The sequence below is a fragment of the Mus caroli genome, unplaced genomic scaffold (assembly GCF_978045245.1).
Source record: "Mus caroli unplaced genomic scaffold, Mus_caroli_1 scaffold_7, whole genome shotgun sequence".
Taxonomy (NCBI): Eukaryota; Metazoa; Chordata; class Mammalia; order Rodentia; family Muridae; genus Mus; species Mus caroli.
The window spans coordinates 108,263,226-108,287,182 of record NW_028227262.1 but is presented as its reverse complement, the minus strand read 5'-3'; the positions used below and the strand labels follow the sequence as shown (position 1 = coordinate 108,287,182).

General features: G+C 38.9%; 1 protein-coding gene and 1 gene segment (V, D, J or C); both read left to right on the top strand.

Moving 5' to 3' along the window:
* Positions 1-23,957, top strand: part of LOC147004003 (T-cell receptor beta-1 chain C region-like) — a 500,214-nt gene that overhangs the window by 290,112 nt on the left and 186,145 nt on the right.
* On the top strand, positions 1,108-4,508 carry LOC110287795 (trypsin-5-like). The gene is made up of 5 exons (XM_085839719.1): positions 1,108-1,159; positions 2,106-2,266; positions 3,340-3,593; positions 3,956-4,092; positions 4,359-4,508. The coding sequence occupies exons 3-5, from the start codon at positions 3,464-3,466 to the stop codon at positions 4,506-4,508; spliced, it is 417 nt and encodes a 138-aa protein (XP_085695845.1). The 5' UTR covers positions 1,108-1,159; positions 2,106-2,266; positions 3,340-3,463.

Genomic DNA, 23,957 nt, shown 5'->3' with positions numbered 1-23,957 from the left:
CTCACACATCATTTTCTCAATACACTACCTCTAGGCAGTTTATGTCTCAATAAACTTGAGTACCAGGACTCAGTAGCTTTGTTAGAACCATTCACAAATCTTTTACAGGAATGTTTTCTCTGAACTAAGTCTGATATAATAGTGTCACTGAAAAACATAGAACATCAGAATCCCTCTATATTTTTAATCCTTATTTGTATTCATGACAACTAGATAATGTAGTAGTCTCTCTACTGAAGTCAACTCTGTGAACAGAAATCAGACTGTATATTATTCAAGACCTTCCTCAAATCTAATAATAGGCTTCAATCTCAAACTGCATGAATCTAGAAGGTAGGGAAGTTTTAATCTTTAACAAAGATTATTAATAGAGCCATGAAGATGCAGAAAATGGACTCAACAGAACAAAAAATAAAGTAGAAGTTCATGACAGAGAAGAGGGAGGAGAGTGTGGTTTTGGCTGTATCTCTGGATCATATTGCAGAAGCATCTACTCAAACTTTATTTTTCACACTTCAAAACACTTTTCATATATGAGCCATATTAGAAAGGAGAGCCAATAAAAATTGACAGTACAAATCATATCTATGTCTTCCTAGACATCTTACTAAATACTCTAATTTTTTTCCTCAACCCCTAGATATGAACTTTCAATATGATGAATTATTGTATAGCTAATCATCATCTCATAGTTATTAGATCCAGATACAATATTTTTTCAAATGGGTCTCTAGATCCTGAATATCTGCCACAGTACCAATATCATTTTCCCATGATGTTTGAGGATATTTAAGGAATATGGCCATTCCCTAACACACAGCCTCTTCATTTCAGCCTTAGAAAGGCTATGACGAATAGATGGACTCTATGTTGCCAGTGTTTCACAAAACCTCTACTCAGTCTTTCCTTGCTGCACCCGGAGTAAGTTTCCTTATCACTTGTACGTCACCCACACACAGGGTAGACAAACAGAACAGAGATAATTCAAGGCACTTGGAAAGAGAAAACCACAGGTGTGCTTGTGAAGAAGTAGAGGGAACCCTCCCCTTAGTACCTCCTTCTCCCTGAACTGTGGTATAAAGGCAGGCTTTCACCTAGTACTCACTACCTTCTGCCAAAATGAGAGCACTCCTCTTCCTGGCCCTTGTAGGAGCTGCTGGTGAGTTCCATGTCTTAACCCAGGTCTTGCTCTTCCTTCTTTTGGAAGCCATGAACCCCATCATCAAGGTGACTCTTCACCCCATCTCAACTCCAATGTTCCCTTTCTTCCTCCAGCAACAGTTCTGCTTCCAATCTTTCAAGCTTCTCTGCAAGCCTAAAGTTTCCTACCCCTTCCACTTTCACTTATTTAGTGATCAGAGAATATAAAAAAAAGGAACGCACCTGGAAGGTACAGGAAATGAACCTATATGGGCCCATTAGCTCAGGCCTGGTTCTCCTTACAAAGGAAATGCCTATGTTGAAAGTTGAAGTCCTCAATAAACTACAGACTATTGAAATACTTAACTTATGTGCATGGGAAAATGACTCATAGTAGGAGGGATATTTTGGTACTATATATATATTTTAAATACCCAAATGACTTAAGACCTATAAACATGCAAATAAATACAAAAATCAATTATCTTTAACAATAATATTATATCCCTCTGTTCTTTACAAGGACTGTTCTCCATTTTTCTTAAAATACAAACTGAAGCTATAAAACCCCATGGGTACATACCCAGGATATTATCTAAGATACTTCCAACCATGGGTAACTCTTTAAAATATGTGACAGACAAAAGGGTTCAAAGAATGTAGAATATGAGATCAAAACAAGTAGAGGATAACACAACCATCTCTATACACTATTCCTGCATACAGATAGCATCATTTGCCCTATGCCTGGGAATCCATGAGAGTGAAGTACATACAGAGTATCTTCCTATTATGTTGTATTAATGTGTAGTGCAGTACTGTGTTGAACAAGCTGTTCTATGCCTAAGAGAAATAATTAATTAATGCATTAATTAAAAACCCTTTGGTTAGTTGAGAGCTGAGGGCTCCACCTAACAACACCTTGAGGAACTGTCTTCTCAATGGTCTTCTTGTCTTTATTCAAGTTGCTTTTCCTGTGGATGATGATGACAAGATCGTTGGAGGATACACCTGCAGAGAGAATTCTGTTCCCTACCAGGTGTCCCTGAACGCTGGCTACCACTTCTGTGGAGGTTCCCCTCATCAATGACCAGTGGGTGGTGTCTGCGGCTCACTGCTACAAGTTGTAAGTGATGGGCCCTGTGTGTACAGAACACACACTTAACCTTTTTTTTTTTTTAAAGATTTATGTATTTATTATATGTAAGTACACTGTAGCTGTCTTCAGACACTCCAGAAAAGGGCACCAGATCTCGTTACGGATGGTTGTGAGCCACCATGTGGTTGCTGGGATTTGAACTCTGGACCTTCGGAAGAGCAGTCGGGTGCTCTTACCCACTGAGCCATCTCACCAGCCCCCACTTAACCTTTTGAAGAGCAGATATAAGATCAGACAAGAAATAACCTGATACTGTGAATGGCAACAGTCACAGTAAAGAGATTAGTAAATTATTAAGTTTAGAGAGGATAAGAGTACAGAATAGGAAGCCCTCCACACCAAGGTAGATCATTCAAACTACCTCAAATATGTAGATAAAGAATGGAAAGTTGATTGTAGGACAGAATCAAAACTGAAGTCACACAAAGACATTCACAAAGAGCAATGCTGTGTCCAATACAGTGGTGATAAACTTAGAGTTTCAGTGAGTATGGAAAATCTGTGAACATTTTAAAAATCTGTGTGTTTCTCTGTTAGTTTTATTATAAAGAGGAAACTGAGAGACAGTTAGTATACCAGATAGTGTCATTCCTGAACATGCATCAGAAGGAGCCAGATTATAATTTGAAAAGTTTAGGGGGAAAACACAGAGAATGAATGCAGAGCAAGTTGGGAGATGCCACAGTTACATGGCTATTCTTATTACACACTGGAATAGACTGATGAAAGTAACAATTTTTGGAGGAGAAGATTTAGTTGCAAAGCCACAGAGGAAAAATGAAGATACAGGGGCTATTTTGTTTATAAAGGGTGGAGGGACAGGAGTTGATGAGCAGTCATTCACCTGAATCATATTACCTGTCTTCAAAACAGAAAGGAATCTGGTCTCACTGTTACTTGCTGTCCACATCACTGTCACTTTTGTGATACTCAACCAGGCACCTCCCTATTCTAAGATCATTCAGCAAAAAGTGTTTAACAACTCTGAACTATTTGCCGTGATGGAGAAGAAAATTATAACATGATTCTCTTGCCAACAGCCGCATCCAAGTGAGACTGGGGGAGCACAACATCAATGTCCTGGAGGGCAATGAGCAGTTTGTCAATGCTGCCAAGGTCATCCGGCACCCCAGTTATAATTCATGGGCCCTGGACAATGACATCATGCTGATCAAACTGGCATCCCCTGTGACCCTCAATGCCAGAGTGGCCACTGTAGCGCTGCCCAGTTCCTGTGCACCTGCAGGCACTCAGTGTCTCATCTCTGGATGGGGCAACACCTTGAGCTCTGGCGGTGAGTAGGTTACTTTGTCTGCTTCCTTTACTACTTCTGAGAACCAAATGAGGTTCTACATTGAAACCATTGGTTTCTAAGATGCAAAATTATTGAAAGTATCTAATAATACAGAGCGGTGCAGTGGGTACAAGAGATATTTGCACACAAAATGATCTTGTTCCCAGCCTGGAAACAGAACAGATAAAGAATATTCTATTATTACTTCTAGGAAGGACATCAATAATCACTATTTTGGGATCTAAATTTGTTGCTGGGCTTTCATATCTTGAAGGATGCTCCATGTACTGTAGACTTTCTCCACTGGAATGTTAATGTCTATCCTGGTTTAAATCACATTCTCTCTTATCCTTTCCTCAAAGTGAACAACCCAGACCTGCTCCAGTGCCTGGATGCCCCAGTGCTGCCTCAGGCTGACTGTGAGGCCTCCTACCCTGAAAAGATCACCAATAACATGATCTGTGTTGGCTTCTTGGAGGGAGGCAAAGATTCCTGCCAGGTAATTGGCTTCTATCCTACAAAAAGAATGTATTCTCATAGGATTGGTGTTAGTTTGTCCAAGTGTATGAGACAGGAAGTTTCCTGTAGTGGCTCCATGGAAAAGTGAGGAGGGCTATTCTGGAGGTTATTTCAACATGTCAGTCAGAACAGAGGATGGGCTAACCAAGGGAGGCAAAGCATGGCTACAATGGCATCTTCAGGTCAGAGTAATGTGATCCCTTTTCCTTGTGCCTCTTCCTTCAATACTGTATTTCTCCCTTCCAGGGTGACTCTGGTGGCCCTGTGGTCTGCAATGGACAGCTCCAGGGCATTGTCTCCTGGGGCTACGGCTGTGCCCAGAAGGACAACCCTGGTGTGTACACCAAGGTCTGCAACTATGTGGACTGGATTCAGGACACCATTGCTGCAAACTAAGCATCCCTTTGAAGTCACTATGCCAATAAAGTGAATGTTCCCTTACTTTCTGTTTCTCTGATCTCTTAATCCTTTTGTCTGTGGGAAATACCTTACTATTTGAAGTGATTTCTCTTTACTGTTTAAATGTTGTTTGCATCCTACATCTCCAAATATGTTGCATGGAATAATATTTCAGCAGCAGTTTCAAAAAATTAAATGATGATAGGATTACAGTCCTTTTTTCTTTTAGAAAATCATATATGAATAAGTTGAGACTAAAAACGTTCCTAATTTTCTTTTATTATCACATGTGATGCTTACCTGAACCCTTTCACAAGCATATCATTTTAAGGAATAAATTACATATACTTTAAATGGGAGACTAACATCAATGGACTCAATTCCCCAATCAAAAGACATAGATTAATAGACTGGCTACACAAACAGGATCCAACATTTTGTTGCTTACAGGAATCCCCCCTCAGGGAAAAGGACAGAAACTACCTCAGAGTGAAATGCTGGAAAACAAATTTCCAAGCAAATGGTCCAAAGAAACAAGCCGTATTAGCCATTCATATATCGAATAAAGTTGACTTCCGAACTATAGTTATAAAAAAGACAATGAGGGTCACTTCATACTCATCAAAGGTAAAATCTACTAAGATGAACTCTCAATTCTGAATATCTATGCTCCATATACACGGGTAGCCACATTCATTAAAGAAACTTTAGTAAAGCATAAAGAACACATTGCACCTCAAACAATTATAGTGGGAGGCTTCAATACCCCACTCTCACCAATGGACAGATCCTGGAAAAAGAAACCAAACAGAGACACATGGAAACTAACAGAAGTTATGAAACAAATGGATTTAATTGATATCTACAGAACATTTTATCCTAAAACAAAAGGATATACCTTCTTCTCAGCACCACATGGTACCTCCTCCAAAATTGACCATATAATTGGTCACAAAACAGGCCTCCACAGATACCAAAATATTGAAATTATCCCATGCATCCTGTCTTATGACCACGGACTAAGGCTGATCTTTAATAACAACATAAATAATAGAAATCCAACATTCACGTGGAAACTGAACCACACCCTACTCAATGATTCATTGGTCAAGGATGAAATAAAGAAAGAAATTAAAGACTTTTTAGAATTTAATGAAAATGAAGCCACAACATACCCAAACTTATGGGACACAATGAAGGCATTTCTAAGAGGAAAACTCATAGCCCTGAGTGCCTCCAAAAAGAAACTAGAGAGAGAATACACTAGCAGCCTGACAGCGCACCTAGAAGCTCTAGAACTAAAGGGAGCAAATTCACCCAAGAGGAGTAGACTGAAGGAAATAATCAAACTCAGGGCTGAAATCAACCAAGGGGAAACAAAAAGAACTATTCAAAGAATCAACCAAACCAGGATCTGGTTCTTTGAGAAAATCAACAAGATAGATAAACCCTTAGCCAGACTAACTACAGGGCACAGGGAGAGCATCCCAATTAACAAAATAAAAAATGAAAAAGGAGACATAACAACAGAACCTGAGGAAATGCAAAATACCATCAGATCCTACTACAAAAGGTTATACTCAACAAAATTAGAAAACCTGGATGAAATGGACAACTTCCTAGACAGATACCAGGTACCAAAGTTAATCAGGATCAGATTAACGATCTAAACAGTTCCATTTCCCCTAAAGAAATAGAAGCAGTCATCAATAGTCTCTCAACCAAAAATTAGCCCAGGACCTGATGGGTTTATTGCAGAGTACTATCAGACCTTTAAAGAAGACCTAATTCCAACTCTTCTCAAACTATTCCACAAAATAGAAACAGAAGGTACTCTACCCAATTCATTCTATGAAGCCACAATTACTCTCATATCTAAACCACACAAAGATGCAACAAAGAAAGAGAACTTCAGACCAATTTCCCTTATAAATATCAATGCAAAAATACTCAATAAAATCTTCCCAAACCGAATCTAAGAACACATCAAAATGATCATCCATCATGACCAAGTAGGCTTCATCCCAGGGATGCAGAGATGGTTTAATATAATGGAAATCCATCAATGTAATCCACTATATAAACAAACTCAAAGACAAAAACCACATGATCATCTCGTTAGATGCTGAGAAAGCATTTGACAAAATCCAACACCCCTTCATGATAAAAGTTTTGTAAAGATCAGGAATTCAAGGCCCATACCTAAATGTAATAAAAGTAATCTACAGCAAACAGTAGCCAACATCAAACTAAATGGAGAGAAACTCAAAGCAATCCTACTAAAATTAGGGATTAGACAAGGCTGCCCACTTTCTTCCTAGCTATTCAATATAGTACTTGTAGTTCTAGCCAGAGCAATTCGACAACAAAAGGAGATCAAGGGGATACAAATTTGAAAGGAAGAAGTCAAAATATCACTATTTGCAGATGATATGATAGTAGATATAAGTGACCCCAAAAATTCCACCAAAGAAATCCTAAACCTGATAAACAGCTTCAGTGCAGTAGCTGGATATAAAATTAACTCAAATAAATCAATCGCCTTTCTCTAGACAAATGATAAATGGACTGAGAAAGAAATTAGGGAAACAACACGCTTCACAATCGTCACAAAAATATAAAATACCTTAGTGTGACTCTAACTAAGGAAGTGAAAGATCTGTATGATAAGAACTTCCAGTCTCTGATGGAAGACATTGAAGAAGATCCCAGAAGATGGAAAGATCTCTCATGCTCATGGATTGGCAGGATTAATATAGCCAGAATGGCTATCCTGCCTAAAGCAATCTACAGATTCAATGCAATCCCCATCAAAATCTCAACTCAATTCTTCACTGAGATAGAAAGGGCAATTTGCAAATTCATCTGGAAAAATAAAAAACCTAGGATAGCAAAAACTATTCTCAACAATAAAAGAACCTCTGGTGGAATCACTAGGCCTGACATTAAGCTGTACTACAGAGCAATTGTGATTAAAACTGCATGATACTGGTACAGTGGCAGACAGGTAGATCAATGAAATAGAATTGAAGACCCAGAAATGAATCCACACATCTATGGTCATTTGATCTTTGACAAGGGAGCTAAAACCATCCAGTGGAAAAGACAGCATTTTCAACAAATGGTGCTGGCACAATAGGTAGTTATCATGTACAAGAATGCAAATTGATCCTTTCTTATCTCCTTGTACAAAGCTCAAGTCTAATTGGATCAAAGATCTCCACATAAGACCAGAGACACTGAAATTAAGAGGAGAAAGTGGGGAAAATCCTCGAAGATATGGGCACAGAGGGAAAATTCCTAAACAGAATAGCAATGGCTTGTGCTATAAGATGAAGAATTGACAAATGGGACCTCATGAAATTGCAAAGCTTCTGTAAGGCAAAAGACACTGTCAGTAAGACAAAAAGGCCACCAACAGATTGGGAAAGGATTTTTACCAATCCTAAATCTGATAGGGGACTAATACCCAATATATACAAAGAGCTCAAGAAGCTGGACTCCAGAAATTCAAATAACCCATTAAAAATGGGGTACAGAGCTAAACAAAGAATTCTCAAATGAGGAATACCGAAGGGCTGAGATGCACTTGAAAAAAATGTTCAACATCCTTAATCATAGGGAAATGCAAATCAAAACAACCTTGAGATTCCACCTCACACCAGTCAGAATGGCTAAGATCAAAAATTCAGGTGACAGCAGATGCTGGCGAGGGTGTGGAGAACGATGAACACTCCTCCACTGCTGGTGGGTTTGCAAGCTTGTACAACCATTCTGGAAGTCAGTCTGGAGGTTCCTCAGACTTAGCACATAATACTACCGGAAGATCCAGCAATACCTCTCCTGGGCATATACCCAGATGAAGTTCCAACTGGTAATAAGAATAAGAATGGAACAACAATATAACTAACCAGTACCTCCAGAGCTCATATCTCTAGCTGCATATGTAGCAGTAGATGGCCTAGTCGGCCATCAGTGGGAAGAGAGGCCCCTTGGTATTGCAAACTTTATATGCCCCAGGTCAGGGGAATGCCAGAGCCAAGAAGTGGGAGTGGGTGGGTAGGGGAGCAGGGCTGAGAGAGTATATAGGAAACTTTCGGGATAGCATTTGAAATTTATATAAAGAAAATATCTAATAAAGAAACTTAAAAAAAGAAAATTAACAAATGTTTTAGTGATGCTGAACAAATAGTAAAAGTGTGAGTTTAGAATCTAGTGCTTGGTTTTGACATGCTACTCATGGAGAATTATGAAGGAAATGGACACCAGAATGTACTGGAAATAGCACCCCTGGGAGGCCTATTAATATCTTCTGTATCCATCTCTGGCCTGACTGGCACAGCTATACAACATATTTGGTACTCGCAGCCTCCCTGAATCTCATTAAATCGATCATGGAGTCATGCCTAAGTGGAGTACTATTCTATTTCAATTTCTGACAGCTTTTCAAGACATTTAACATAAGAGGCATGTACTACATAGCTTAATGTGTGGATCCTCACATTCCTTTTAAAAACTGGTGTATGGTGAGAATAAAAAAATAAATTATTTCTAATTAATAAAGAAGATACTAGGACTCAGATGGCTTCCTTTCCTTTTTTTTTTTCTTTTTTCTTTTTTCTATTTTTTCTTTTGCCAAGAACTTATCTAAAATTTGCATATTATCTCAAGGCTCCAAAAGGATGTGGAAACTCTTATGAAATGTGAGATTTGCCACAGGTGGCAAAGCAAGCCAGAGGTCCCTAAGAAATAAGTTATACATCGGCTCCTTCTGGATTCGTCTCTTGGAAGAGTTTGAACACCAAATTTATAATTTACCTGATACTTTGCCTCAAAGTCCTGTGTTATCATGACCCCTCACCCACCTGAGTTATGTCTAACACAGGGCTACTTACAGCCATTAACAGGCTGTTAGTATATTGGACAGTAAGCAAATTTTCTGAAATATAGTTAACATGCAGTTGTTTTGTTTAATTTTTCTTTTTGCTGTTAATTATTTCAATTATTTATATTTCAAATATTTCCCCCTTTCTGGTCCCCTCTCCACAAGCCTCCTATTCCACCCCTCCATCCCTTTTGCATCAAGAGGTGCTCCCCCACCCACCCACCCACTCCCACCTCACCCAACTAGCATCCCCCTTCTCTGAGGCATCAAACCTCCACAGGATCCAGCATATCCCCTCCCACTGAAGCCAGACAAGGCAGTCCTCTGATATATATGCTGTGGGGTCCACAGACCACCCATGAATTCTCTTTGGTTGGTGGCTTAGTCCCTGAATACTCTGAGGGGTCTAATTAGTTGATACTGTTGTTCTTCCTATGGGGTTGCAATCTTTTTCAGCTCCTTCAACTCTTCCCTAATTTCCCTAATTGTTTCCTTTAGACAGAAACAATTCTGAGTTAATATTTGATGGATGGGTGTGTGGCTCCATCTCTCATCTGGGGGGTCATGGCTATCTATTGCAGGTGGTCTTTTCAGGTTTTATCTACCCGCTGTTGGGCATTTCCTCTTGTGTCATCTCCATTGGGTTCTTCAAGCCTCTCGGAGCTATGTTGACTGGATTTCCTAGTGGTTCTCTCTCTCCGCACCCCACACTGCTGCATATTTCTAGTTATTCTTCTTGCCCCCTGGGCTTCTGTTCTGTCTGCCTCCCCCCAAACCTCATCCTGCTCCCTTCTCTTCCCTTTCCCTCTCCCATGCTTAACCTCTCATGAGTATTTTCTTACCCCTTCTAAGTGAGATTGAAGCATCCACATTTCCTGGGACCTGATGAGGATGACATTAGCCAATAACCCAATGAAGGGGAGATAGAACCTGTGGACACCATATCCAGTGGTTAGGCTCAGCCCAGGTTGACAGATGGGGCCACCCACACATCTCAAAAATATTGAACCAGAACTGCTCCTGTCTAAAGCAAATGCAGGGACAAAAAGTGGAGCAGAGACTGAAGGAAAGGCCATCTAGAGGCAGCCCCCTATCCCCGACACTATTTTTGATGCCAAGAAGTGCTTGGAGCCTGATATGGATGTCTCCTGAAGAGGTTTTGCCAGAACCTGATCAATACAGATGCAGATGCTTGTAGCCAATCATCAGCCTGAGCATGGAGATCACAATGGAGAAGTTAGGGGAAGGACCGAAGGAGCTGAAGGGATTTGAAATGCTATAGGAAGAAGAACAATATCAACCAACCAGAACCCCCAGAGCTCCCAGGGACTAAACCACCAACCAAAGAGTACACATGGAGTGACCCATTAATGGGGTAAGAGGACCTTGGTCCTATGGAAGGACTTTGGAAGTTGAACTAAATGTAGCTTTTTATTATGCTATGGCTAGTAATCCCCCCCCCCACACACACACACAGGCTCATGTGTTTAAACAAGCCTATGAGGTCCAAGAAGTGGAATGTGTTGGCCTGAATATGCTTGGCCCAGGGAGTGGCACTATTAGGAGTGATGGCATTGTTGGAGGAAGTGTGTCACTGTGGTAGTAGACCAAGAAATCCTCCTCCTAACCACATGAGAGCCAGTATTCTAGCAGCCTTCAGATGAAGATGTAGAACTCTCAGCTCCTCCTGCATCATGACATCCTTGATGCTGCCATGTTCCCACTTTGGTGAAAATGGACTGAACCTCTGAACCTGTAAGGCAGTCACAATTAAATGTTGTCCTGTGTTATTGTATATATTCACAGCAATAAAACTCTAACTAAGAAACCACTCTCCCAAGTATTAGATCTAACAAGGGACAAGTCCATTTCACCCACTCTCATGAACCTGGGGCCAGCTATCCTGGCTTCTTAGGTGTTGAGAAGCTCAGGGGAGGGACAATATCACCCTATACCCAGACAATCTCACAGCAGGTGAGTGGTGGGGTTACTCTCCAGCACTAACATACCTAGGGATGGCTCATCCCTGAACATCCCCTACCCCATTACTAGGATAAAGTCCATTGTGCTTCTCATGGTAGGTGCAAGGCCTGATCTTCAGCTGGCCAGGAGCAGGGCCAGATATCCTGCTCTTAGGACCCTGTGATCAACTCTTCTTTCTGCTGTAGATGGTGAGGAGCTGAGTGTGAGGAGGTCAACACATTCAAGCATGTACTATCTCGTGGCAGACTAGCACTCCCATGCTACTACCCTGGAGAAGGCTCACCTGAGGCCCAGACAACAGGGCCAACTGCACAGTCCTGCCCAGGACTGCCTATATTCCCAAAGTTGGGCCAGCTCTCAACAGCACAGTAAACAGTGACTGTGGGCCAGTTCAGCACAACCCCTGGATATCCATGTGACCTGAGGCAGATTACCAGAACAGGGACATCCCCATGGTCTTTAGTGGTAACATAAAGCACAGCAGTTGCATAGCAAGGGTCTCAGACATGGCTCTCAGTGGCAGCACAAGGTGAAACTTCACCATGGTCTCAGGAGGTAATGTGGGGTACCCACAACAGGCTATTTTTTTCTTTTCCTTCACATCTCTAGTTCCATCTCCCTTTACAAGGCTCAAACATGTCTGCTTCTCTTTTCTCCCATATGTCCACCACACACTTATATATCACAGTGGCTCCCACTGCAGGTGGACCATGTAGATGCTGAGCATCTGGGTGACCTCCTCTGTCTGTCCCACATGGTGTGGTTGCAAGCTGGCCATTAGGTATCTATAGCTAGGCTGTGTGGCCTGGTGGTGGCCAGCACTATGGATGTCTTTCCTTGACCTCACTACATGTCACAGTGCCAGTCAGTCTCCTTTGTGTATGTGGTCCCCCAGAGAAACAGCAGTGGCAGGCATGTCTTTGGGCATGTCTCCCAGACTGTGCCTCTTGGCATGGCAGTGAGTGGATCTCTTGATACCTCCTTCCAACTGAGCTTTGCTGCTTGATGGCAGGAAAGCCTGTATTTGTCTATGGCCAACCCAAACAGTAAGGCTGCAGGTAGGATTGTGATCATGTTTGGCATGACCTTCAACAGGTCTCTCAATGTCTTTTGACTTTTTCCTCAACCTCCATTATAATCAGGACAGCTATGGTATGCATTGATGAACTCTTTGTTACTGACCTCAACATATCAGCCAGATTTTTTTTTCTTGCTGTAAAGTGTTTATATTACTTTAGAGGAAAAAGAGATATTTGTCCCAGTGTTCCCACCTTCCAGCATATATTGTTGGCCAGGTGATCCACAATATTATCCTCAATATCATATGGAAAATCATATTAGCCAAAGGCATGTTCAGATTGATTGTTTTCACTCAGAACCTATCTGTGAAGAAACATTTAAGGGCATGATACAATGGCCTTCTATAGCTAAAGTTTGAAATTTAACCATCTAATATTTTGTGATCCTATTAATCAACTGGTATCAATTTTCACCTAGATGTTAGGAATCATAGACTTAAAGGACTCTAAACTGAGATAAGAATAGTAACAACATTGAACCAGCCATTTACTTTCCACTTGATGTCTGTTATTCAAAATATTATGTACCCTAATATATGGTCTTTGGGGGTTTTGTTTGTTTGTTCGTTTGTTTTTTCTCTGTAGAACGTTCTCATAGTCCCCAATGAATGCTTGGTACTGTCAAATCTTTGAATTTAAAAATTTTAAATTAAAAAAATATAAAATTAATTTTTGTGTATATTTAAGGCTGGAGATTGTAGTTTTATGAACCTGTATTAATCCTGTCTGATCAAATGAGCTTTACAATTGGAAATAATTTTTTTTTAAGTTTATGTAATAGATGATGTGTCAGCATTGATCACGGTAGTCATACTCTAGGCTGGCATGCTTGGAGAAGAGCTTATTGGTTGTCATGATCATTTCTATTGCTTCTATCTCATGAAAGGGTATAGAATACATACTGTTACCTCATTTTCAGATAAGAAGTATCTATAGATCTGCAAGGAAATGGCTTCTGTATAGCTGCTTGAGCAAAAATGTAGAAATGATACCTGAAACCTTCATCTTAAAGATGAGTGGTTTTTTTTTTTTCTATTATGTTGCTAAAGAGTGGAGTGTTTCTGGAGATTCTATAGTGGCATGGACAGCTTAAGAATAATTTTTCTCTTTATGCCCACATAGAAGTGGCATCAAGGAAGTGGCATCCTTCATCAAGGAAAATTATGTTAGCAACAGATAGTGCCGAAGACTGGACTCAGTCGGTCTCTCAACCCAGGGTAACCAAGATTTTGATAATCCTGTGGACAAGGAGTCGGTAAAAACTGACAAACAGACATTGACACAGAGAGAGTACTGTATCTGAATGTAATTTCTGAAAGCAAGCATCAGACTTATAATACATAAGAAAAACAAGAAAGCTAGGAGATTTGTCAGCCAAGGTACATTGGGATGCATAATGGTTCTTTATACAAAACAGAGAAAATGCATCCATAAAAGCTGACAGAAGTCAGGCAGTGTTTACAACTGAGATAAGAACAGCCCTATCTAAAATCATTCATTCACAGGAGCCAGGTGAAAAGTCTGATGCAATGCTAGTCTATTGTTAAACCCACCACCAGGGGTCCCTTAGTAAATACCTAATTATGCTATTCCTCTGGGCTTAGTGAAAAACATGCACCAGGGGAGTTCTGTTCTACTAATCCTTTCATGAATAATATAATATTCCAGTTCCTCCTTAAAGCACAATCCACCTTCTTTCTACTATAATATAATGTGGGCTGCCATTCATCTCTGTAATGAGAATTCTGGGTTTATTATTTTGAACTAGCCCTGAAATTACTAGCTCCTATCCAGCAAAATGTGAGATGCTGATTACTGTCAACACTGGGGCATTTCGTCTGAATGAGTAACATTCTTACAAAATTCCAAGCCCAGGGTCAGCTCCAGGACTGCCTAGGACATTGGAGAAGGCCAAGAAGCAAAGTTCAAACTAGCTTAGGTATTTGACAAATCATTTCTTGGAGGCACCTATAATAAAGCAATACTGAAAGAAAGCACACAGATCCATTCACCAACTAATGCAAGGACAAGTTTGGAGCATTCATGCTATGTGATGCCAAGGTTCAAGAAGACTAGGTTTCCATGAAACTTTTTGCCTCAGGACTGCATCCAAGCTTTTGGGCCTGCCACACGCAGACTTTACTGGAGTGGGTGTAGCAAGATAATAACCACTACAGAAAATCACAATCAGTCAAAATACAGAATTATGGAACCCATCCCAGTCCTAATGGATATATCTACAAAATAATACCATACCTAAGGCTCAGAGAACATTTCATTTGAGGGGCTAGAAAGACTAAGTAAGTATTAGGGAATTTGATTAGGGAGTTTGCTTTGTGATTATGTCCTCTAGTAAATTCAGAATCTACACCCATAAAGTCTCAACAACATGAGTGTCCAAATATGAGCTGAATAAGTACTACACCAAAGGACATGCCAAAGTAGATGAGATAACAGCCACAAGGATTCAAGCATACACAAAGAACTATAGGCAACTGAGGAAAACTGGAAGTAGGAGAGTTGGTCTTTCCAGAGAAGAGCACACCAAGCACACCAATTGGTTGGCAGGAATAGCAGTTTGAAGCAGAAGAAACCACAAGGCTCTACCAATTAGCCCAAGTCTGTGGAAGTGGCAAGAAGCTGATAGAATACCACCAAACATTATTTGGTGTGTTTCTCACTATGAAATCAGGACAAATGATGACCAGTAAAGAATGTCAAGGCTAACTAATACCATATAGTATTGTCAGCATAGACTAGCATCAGAAAAGCCCAACAATGACTAGCAAAGAATGGTAAGTTGTACCAACACCACATTGCATTGTCCACTGTCTGTTGGGTGTTATTTATACCCTTTTCAAATGTCAAGTGTTCTTTCGAGCATCTGGTCTAGCAAAACAATTCCCCGTTTCCAGAATACTCCTAAAAAAACCACCATGTGTCTGTTCTCTACAAAATATCCTCCCATGTATTTGCTTCATCAAAAATATTCTTTCATAAAACAGTCCCAGAAAAACATCACATGATACAACAAAGTATCCAAAGAAACCAGAAATTTCTACTTCACTCCCCAGTTCCACCTACTGTATGTTGGCTTATCTTCTGTTTCCATCAGCTGCTTGATGGAGCTTCTCAGAAGACAGTTATGCTAGGGTCCTATCTGCAAGCATAGTAAAGTATTAATATATTAATACTAATATAAATGCCAGGGGTTGGCTCTCTTCCATAGGATGTGTCTCAAGTTGGGTCAGTCATTGGATGGCCATTCCCTCAACCTTTGCTCTATCTTTATCCCTGCACAGACCTTGAAGAAGAGTTGAAGATATTGCTGGTGGATCAGTGCCCTTGTCCCTCCATTGGAAGGACTACCTGGCTACAAGATGTAGCCACATCAGTTTCCATGTCCCCAGTTGCAAGGAGTCTTAGCTTAGGTCACCCTCATTGACTCCTGAGAGTCTTCCCCTTGTCAGGTCTCTGATATATCCCAGAAATGCACACCCACCAATTTCGAATCTATCCCAGTCCTCTCCTGTCCCACTATCCTATTCCCAATGCACCTGATCCCCATTTCTTTTCCACTCTCCATCTACTCTACACAAAGTTCTCTCCTTCCAACCACCTCCAATGTCTATTTTATTGTCCTATATGGCCTATATAAGAGATAGAGATATAGCTCTGTAATGTAATCAGCAGCAGCCTGACATGTTCACATATTCTTTTATAGGGCCATAGTAACATGTAACACAGTGAATCACATTTACTCCACTTGAGACCGAGCCACAGATTTTATTAAAGATGTGTTACTATAGAACTACAAGTTAGAAAAAAAGATATACTTATTGAGAAAGCAAGACATACCAAATATGGCTATGAACTACCAGGAGAAAATGACCTTTACAAATGGAAAATCTCAGTATAGCATGATGTATCTTGTCTAGTAGGTTTCTTTCTTGAATAGGCAATAAAAATAATTTACTTTGGTGCTGAATTTAGATAATTAGAAGGTTGAGGACAGTCAAGTTTATCAGAATGAATCTTTAGTTCTTACATAGAATTTAAATTTTAAATTTTTAGACAAGTTGTAAATTTTATTAGTTTTTCTTGAGCTGTTATTAGGTTCCAAATGAATCAAGCTGTCCATATTTTAATTTATTTTTATCCTTACAGAGTATCTATTTTTTAATCAAGCTCTTGACTTGTTGATATTTATAGCGGAGAATGTATGAGATTTGAGTAGGAAATGTCTTACATTGTACCAGAGTAGAGAAGTACATTAATAAGAAGGTCACCTTCTGCATTTGTTTCAAGATATTTCACTCTTGTGTTCATGTCATATCAAGGATACTCAGGAAACATTTATGTATACAAGCAATGCTGTCTATATATACCATGTATTATCAATGTTGCCTTGGGTATTTATATTAAAAATAGCTACCTTGTATTCTAGGTCAAGTAGCCTGTGCATGAAGTCTACAATAATTTTGAAGAATAGGTTTGAGCAATGTTTAACCTGAATTCTGAACATGAATAAGGTACATGTAAAATTAAAAGACGTGTGGATATTTCTACTATATATGTAACAAGATTATAATGCTGTGCTCTGTCAGTGGTGAGCCATTTTGTATCTGATCTCCTCCTCCCTTTTTAATTAAGTAATCACTGAGATTCTGCTTTCATTTTTGAAGACATAGAAGAGCTGTGCTTAGCTTGTTTGTCAGCTTGGGTCTATGTCTAAGATCCAATTGGAGTATCCTTCCTATAAGCGACGTTTCTCTCCACTGGCCACATGTATATGGAAAAGTACATTGGAGGTAAGATCATGTTTGAGTTCCCTGAAAAACAGTGATTTTTCTGGAGCTGTCCATTAACATGGGAGGAATATGGCTAAAATTGTGGCAATTGGGTCTGAGAGGGAAAAATGACCAGAAGCTGAAGAAATGGGAAATGAGAAAAAAACTGCTAAAACTCTCAATGATGGCCTCATAGAATGTTTTAGTCCTATGATTGGCATGACTGTGTGAGCTTCACATTCTTGAACAGCCATTCAGAGTTGTTGTATCTACATGCTGGTTCTCATTTATTTGCTCCTGGGCTTACTCCTATGCGGAAGGTCTGTCATATTGCCATGTCTGTCAGGCTTTTCAGACTGTTCACATACTTTTATTTTTCACTCATGTTAGTGTGAGGTATTCCAAAAAAGAGTCATGTGGATGGATTCCTTTTTCCAGAGAAATTATCTAAAACTGGCATGCTTCCCCAAGGCCATAGGTGGATATGGAAATTGTTGGAGCTTGTGAGACTGGGCCCAGGTGGCAGCTAAATTCTCTGCTGACAATCAAACCAGAAGTTCCAATGGAACACACTACCCACACATTTTCCTTCTGGCATTTGCCTTCCTGGAAGATCATGAATGAAGAATTTTCCATTTCCCTGAAAGTGCACTATTTCTTACCACACAGGTAAGTGGGTAAATCCATATGTAGAAGGGATTACTTAATTATGAAAACAACTCACATGATCATTTTCTTATATAAAGTACTATCAATCTTTCTCACATCATCTCTTAGTTATCCATTCCTTTTTTTTTTCCTGTGTCTTTTACTCTTCTATACACCCATTCTAAGATTTTAGCCATAATATTTTTGTGCAATGTGTAAAGATTATTCTCATATTATTCAAATGCTCATTTCTGTATTTCAATATGTTTTCAATATGAATACAACATTGTAAAATTTGTGTTAAGAGTGTCCTGTCTTAAAATAGAAATACCTACAAAGTCAACAAACCTAGGCCCATGGCGGCTCACATAGACTGAACCATCAACCAAAAAGCATGCAGGGCTAGAACGACTTCCTCAACCATATTTGTTGAAGAAGTGTGGCTTGGGATTCATGTGGGTCTCCTAACAAACTGGAGAGGGGGCTGTCTCTGACACTGTTGTGTATCATTGGATTCCCTTCCTGTACCTGGACCACCTTGTTGGGCCTAAGATCCCTTCCTGTACCTGGACCACCTTGTTGGGCCTAAGAGGGAAAGGAGGTGATAAGTCCTGCTGGTGTCCCAGGGCAGGGTTATACCCAAGGGGATCTCCCCCTTTACCTTAAAGGGAGGAGAATTATGGGGAGGGATTTGTAAGGGCAGGACTGGGAGGAGAGGATAGAGGGGCCTGCTATTGGGATTTAATGTGAATAATGTAAAAAAAAATGCTTGCTTCTCCAATCTCAAGTTTGTGTAATCAATGCTTACAATTTATTCCCTGCCTTGTCAATAAAGCCTGGAAAAGCCAATAACTAGATGATAAAGAAAATAGAGTGGAACTTCCTGGAGGAGAAAGGATTCTCAAAGAGAGGAAGGAAGAGGAAATTCAAGCAGGGAGATAGGAAAATTAAACTAAAAGATTAGAATAGAATTTTAATGCTGAGTTACTGAGCTTTTAAAACTGTTTTACATTGTAAATAAATTTTATTCTTTTTAGTTGTTATTTCGGAACTGGTATGTATAAAAAATCTGCCACAGTATACACTTTCTGCATATATTTATAATAATATTGTTACATGGCTTTATGCAAGTAAAGCCTAAAACTAGATAAGTGGTCAAATTAGGGTGAAAATAGTTGCTGAGGAAGGGCAGGGAGAAAGCAAAAGGATACAGAAAACATGAACCACAGACTAGAGGAGAGGTTACAAGGGACCTAGGGGGCTAGAGATAAGGAAGGTGGCTGGGGAAAATCTACTAAACCATGATTTGGCTAATTTTTATACCAATTGTAAATTTAAAGAGAGGCCAGTTGTCTTAGTCAGGGTTTCTATTCCTGCACAAACATCATGACCAAGAAGCAAGTTGGGGAGGAAAGGGTTTATCCAGCTTACACTTCGTGCTGCTGTTCATCACCAAAGGAAGTCAGGACTGGAACCCAAGCAGGTCAGGAAGCAGGAGCTGATGCAGAGGCCATGGAGGGATGTTCTTTACTGGCTTGCTTCCCCTGGCTTGCTCAGCCTGCTCTCTTAAGAACCAAGACTACTAGCCCAGAGATGGTCCCACCCACAAGGGATCTTTCCCCCTTGATCACTAATTGAGAAAATGCCTTACAGTTGGATCTCATGGAGGCATTTCCTCAACTAAAGCTCCTTTCTCTGTGATAACTCCAGCTGTGTCAAGTTGACACAAAACTAGCCAGTACACCAGTAAACAGGGTTAATGTCTTTCTTATGAGAGTGGGTCTGTTGTAAGGATACTGTTTTGTTTAAGAGGGCAACTCAGCTGTCTCATTTCATTTTGGTATTCTGGGTGCATCAAGGGGCCCCTCATATAATATTGGCTGAATGATAGCCCCATGTTCTTATGTTTCCCAGCCTCTACAACTAGAAGCCAAATAACAAACTTCTCTCTTCTATAAACAAACAAACAAACAAATCCACAGTATAAATTTCCTGCATAAATTTATAATATTGTTACACAGGATATGTCCTTTTATAAAGCAACTCTTCACTCTTATTATTTCTCCCCTACTTACTATTTCTTTCGTGTCACACTTTCATGTTTTTCAATAAGGTAAAATTTCTGATTATGAAATCCAATGTTCCTCTGTATAATGAAGAAATTGTTTCTGTTTTCCTGTGAGGGAAAAAAATGGCAATTTAGTAAATATCTATAGTTTCAAGGCTGGCCATAAGTAATCAGGTAATTTTAAAATAAATCTCTTTGTATCCCACTTGAAGCTCTTCAACTTGTGTGTGTATATAGCTTTCAATTTTCATGCCCTTGGTAAGTCCATTTGGAGATATTATTTATTCAGAAGTTCTCTTTTAATTTGAAGATATATGAGAACTCTCTGTGTTTTAAAATAACAATGGTTATTGTGATTGCTAGGTAAGTTGGTGAAACTGAAGTTTCTTCCATGGCTGGGGATGTCATTAAGTGATTTTCTTGATTAGATAGTATGGAAGACCAACCTCAGATCTGGGCTACAGCTTGTAGTGGCAGCCCCTTAAAGCACATTGCAAAATATTTGCTTTTTGTCTGCATTCCCCCATACTCACTGGTAAGTTTGTAAATCCTATAATATCCTGAGATAATGATTTGCTGGTATTGGAATCTATACTATGACCTTTACAAGTTCAAGACAGAAAATGTCCCAGAATTGAAAGGGGAAAGTGGACACAAGGTCCCATCCCTATGAAAGAAGTTATTTACAACTATATCTTAGAAAGCAAAAATTAGTTTTCTCCAATGGAGTGTCACTGGGTATATCAATCACAGATTGGGAAAGGCCACATGAACATGCAAGTTGATCAACAGAAAATAATATCCATTGTTATTTAATGTACTTTTTGTTTAGTCTCTCTCTCTCTCTTTCTCTCTCTCTCTCTCTCTCTCTCTCTCTCTGTGTGTGTGTGTGTGTATGTGTGTGTGTCTTATTAATTTTTTGTGGTAGTTGATTTTTGTTTTTATGTTTTTGAACGGCAAGAAAGATGATGAAGTTGGTTGTGTAAAAAGTAGGATAATAAGTGAAGATAAGTAAGATTTTAATATACAAATTTAATTATTATCATAAGGAATAATAACTAAAATATTGAATGAATTGGATGTAATGCTAGGCTAGACTAAGATATTTAGCGAAGAGTTAGAATTTATGAAAGAGAATCATATTGGTAGTACAAAACAATATGAATCAGAAAATATACAATGGAAACTATTACTAATAAGAGTAGCCAAGCTGAAGGAAAGAATACCAGGTGTTTGAGACAACCTTGAAAGTGGAGTGATGAAGAAAAAAAAAAAAATACATAACTCTAATCTCCAGGACAACTGAATAGAAAGTCAAACAAGTAAGTCTGAGGTGCCTCCCTGCTGTGCTTTACCTGAGAGGGTAGGTACTCTTGCTCCCTTGCTCTTTTCCTATTTGGTACTTCTGCTGAACTCTCATTTTTAGCACCTTTCCTTTTCTTTGTCTTTCTGCTAAAATGTTACAAAGAGTAGACCAAATTGTGGGTCTTACTGTGACATTTTCGAGGATGTATACTATTGCGCATTTTCCATATTGATTCTCCCATTACAGTCTTTGACACCCTCAATATTCAATCTTTACCCCCTTTTTTTCTCTAACCATCTCCATTCTACTTTTATGTATATATTTATCTTGGGAGTGAACAATGCAATATTTGGGGGTTTGAAAATTTTGCTTCACATGAAAATCTCAAGTTCCATCCCTTTTCCCTGCAAATACCATTTTCTCTATCACTGACTTTAACTTCATGAATTTATGCATAAGTTTTGCTTTTAAATTCAGCATTCCACCCTGAGTATTTATTTGAAGAGTTAAGAACATTTATATTTAGTTGTTATTGAGAGATAAGTACTAACTCGCCTAATTTTGTTGGTTCTTTTCCTGGTTTGGTTATAGGTTGCTTGCTCCTTTCTTTTTCATCTATACATTTTGGTAGTTTCTATTATTATTATTATTATTATTGTTGTTGTTGTTGTTGTTGTTGTTATCACTTAATTTCCTTTAACCTTTTTAAATTTAAACTTTTACTTAAAGTAGATTTTTCCATTCACTACATTATGATCACAATTTTCCCTCACTAAACACCTCTCCATCCATGGGGGCTCAGTTGGCACACAGCTCAATAAGATATAACCCATTCCTGGCACTGAAAGTTTCTTTGGTGGTGAGAAATGACTAATTGAAGTTTTGTTTTCCCTGATATTTGGTGATTCATTCTAGATTTGATTTATTTATATAATTTTTAAAAACTTGTACTGTAAGAAGATTTGATATATGTTCTTTTACAAATCCTATTTAGCCTTCAGTTTAGGTATCCATCATGATATTTCTTTCCTCACCTACCTTTTCTCTCCACTTTTCCATTTGATACATTTGTTCCAACAGCCCACCCATGTTTATCCATAATTATATAGTCTATTTCTTCTTCCTCAGGAGAACCTTCACATCCAACTAACCCCTTACTCTATACCTAACCTCTGGGATTATCGGATTGTAGCTTACATATTAAGGATTTAAAAGCCCCCTATTGAGTCCTAAATGTAACCATCTGGACTTTCTATGCAGTCCCCTAGCTCTGAATAAAGTCCATATGGTTACATTTAGCACCTGCTTGGCTCCTTTATGAGTCCTTGCTGTGAAAGTCCTTGCTGTCCAAGGACTTGCGTGTGAGGTGCAAACTGAACAGTAGAGACAGCATTGGAGGCAACACACAGAAGAAATCCAAGCACAGACGAACCTCTGATCAGGTAAGTATGTTTGGAATTCTGCTTATGTGCTAAAGAAAGAAAACAACTGTGTATAAAAATCAGGTAAACATAGTTTCAAAATAATAAAATAACATCTTTAAGTAGAGAGTTAAATAAAATTTAAAAATGAATAAGACACTCAAGGATATAAGAAAATAATGCAGGATGTTTGGACTAATGAAAAGATAAATGACTTAATTGAAATAAGCATGATACTGGTTACAATTATTATTATTTGGGTATTTTTTATTTTATTCTTAATTGCCACAGTGGCTTTCTATGCCTTCCTTTAAAATATGGCTTTCAAGAAAAAGAGAAATATAAAAAGTAGAGACAAGCCTTAGAAGAAAAATTAGAAAAACGTAACTAAAAGTGAGAAAGGTACTCAAATTAGAGACAGAAAAATTAAGACAAGAGCTTACTGAACCACCATGTAATGAAATCAAAAGTCAGGCAAAAGTTTTTAGAAAACTGATCTTAGATTATCCAGCTACTATGCAACAAATACCAACACACAGTAGTTACCCAAGATATTGAAAAATTTGGATGGCATCTCATAGATATGATATAATTTAAAACATTTAAAGAAGCTCCCGCTTTATATGGTATATGTTCCTGGTTCATGAAGCAAATGTTGAATTCTTGGGGGATTCAAATTAGAATAATCATCCAAGACTGGAAATGTATATCAAAAGCAATATTAGAATCTGCTCCTCATTACAATGGTGATCATGGTAGTAAGAAGAAATGAAGGAGAAAGAACAGAGAAATAGGGACCAAAGTATCAAATTTTCCCAAATCAGATGCTAGGTAAAGGTCAATATACCAAAGTACAAACACAAGTTGAATATGATGAGGCCACCTTGGCATTACATTGTATTTCAGTTTTAAGTACTTGAGATAAAATTGAAGTAACCAGAAAAAGGTCTAAACTATTTACTCATATTATACAGGTTGCAAAAGAAACAATCATTTACTTTTTACAAAGGAAAACTTCAGCTGTAAATTGAATGTTATCAGATTCAGATCCTAGGAAAGCAGTGATAAAGTGATCATTGACTTTTGAAAATGCTAATTCTGTTCCTCTTTCTCCACATCCTCACCAGCATCTGCTGTCACCTGAGTTTTTGATCTTAGCCTTTCTGATTGGTATAAAATGGAATCTCAGGGTTGTTTCGATGTGCATTTCCTTGGTGACTAAGGATGTTGAACATTTCTTTATTGGTAAGATTGCAAGCTGGTACA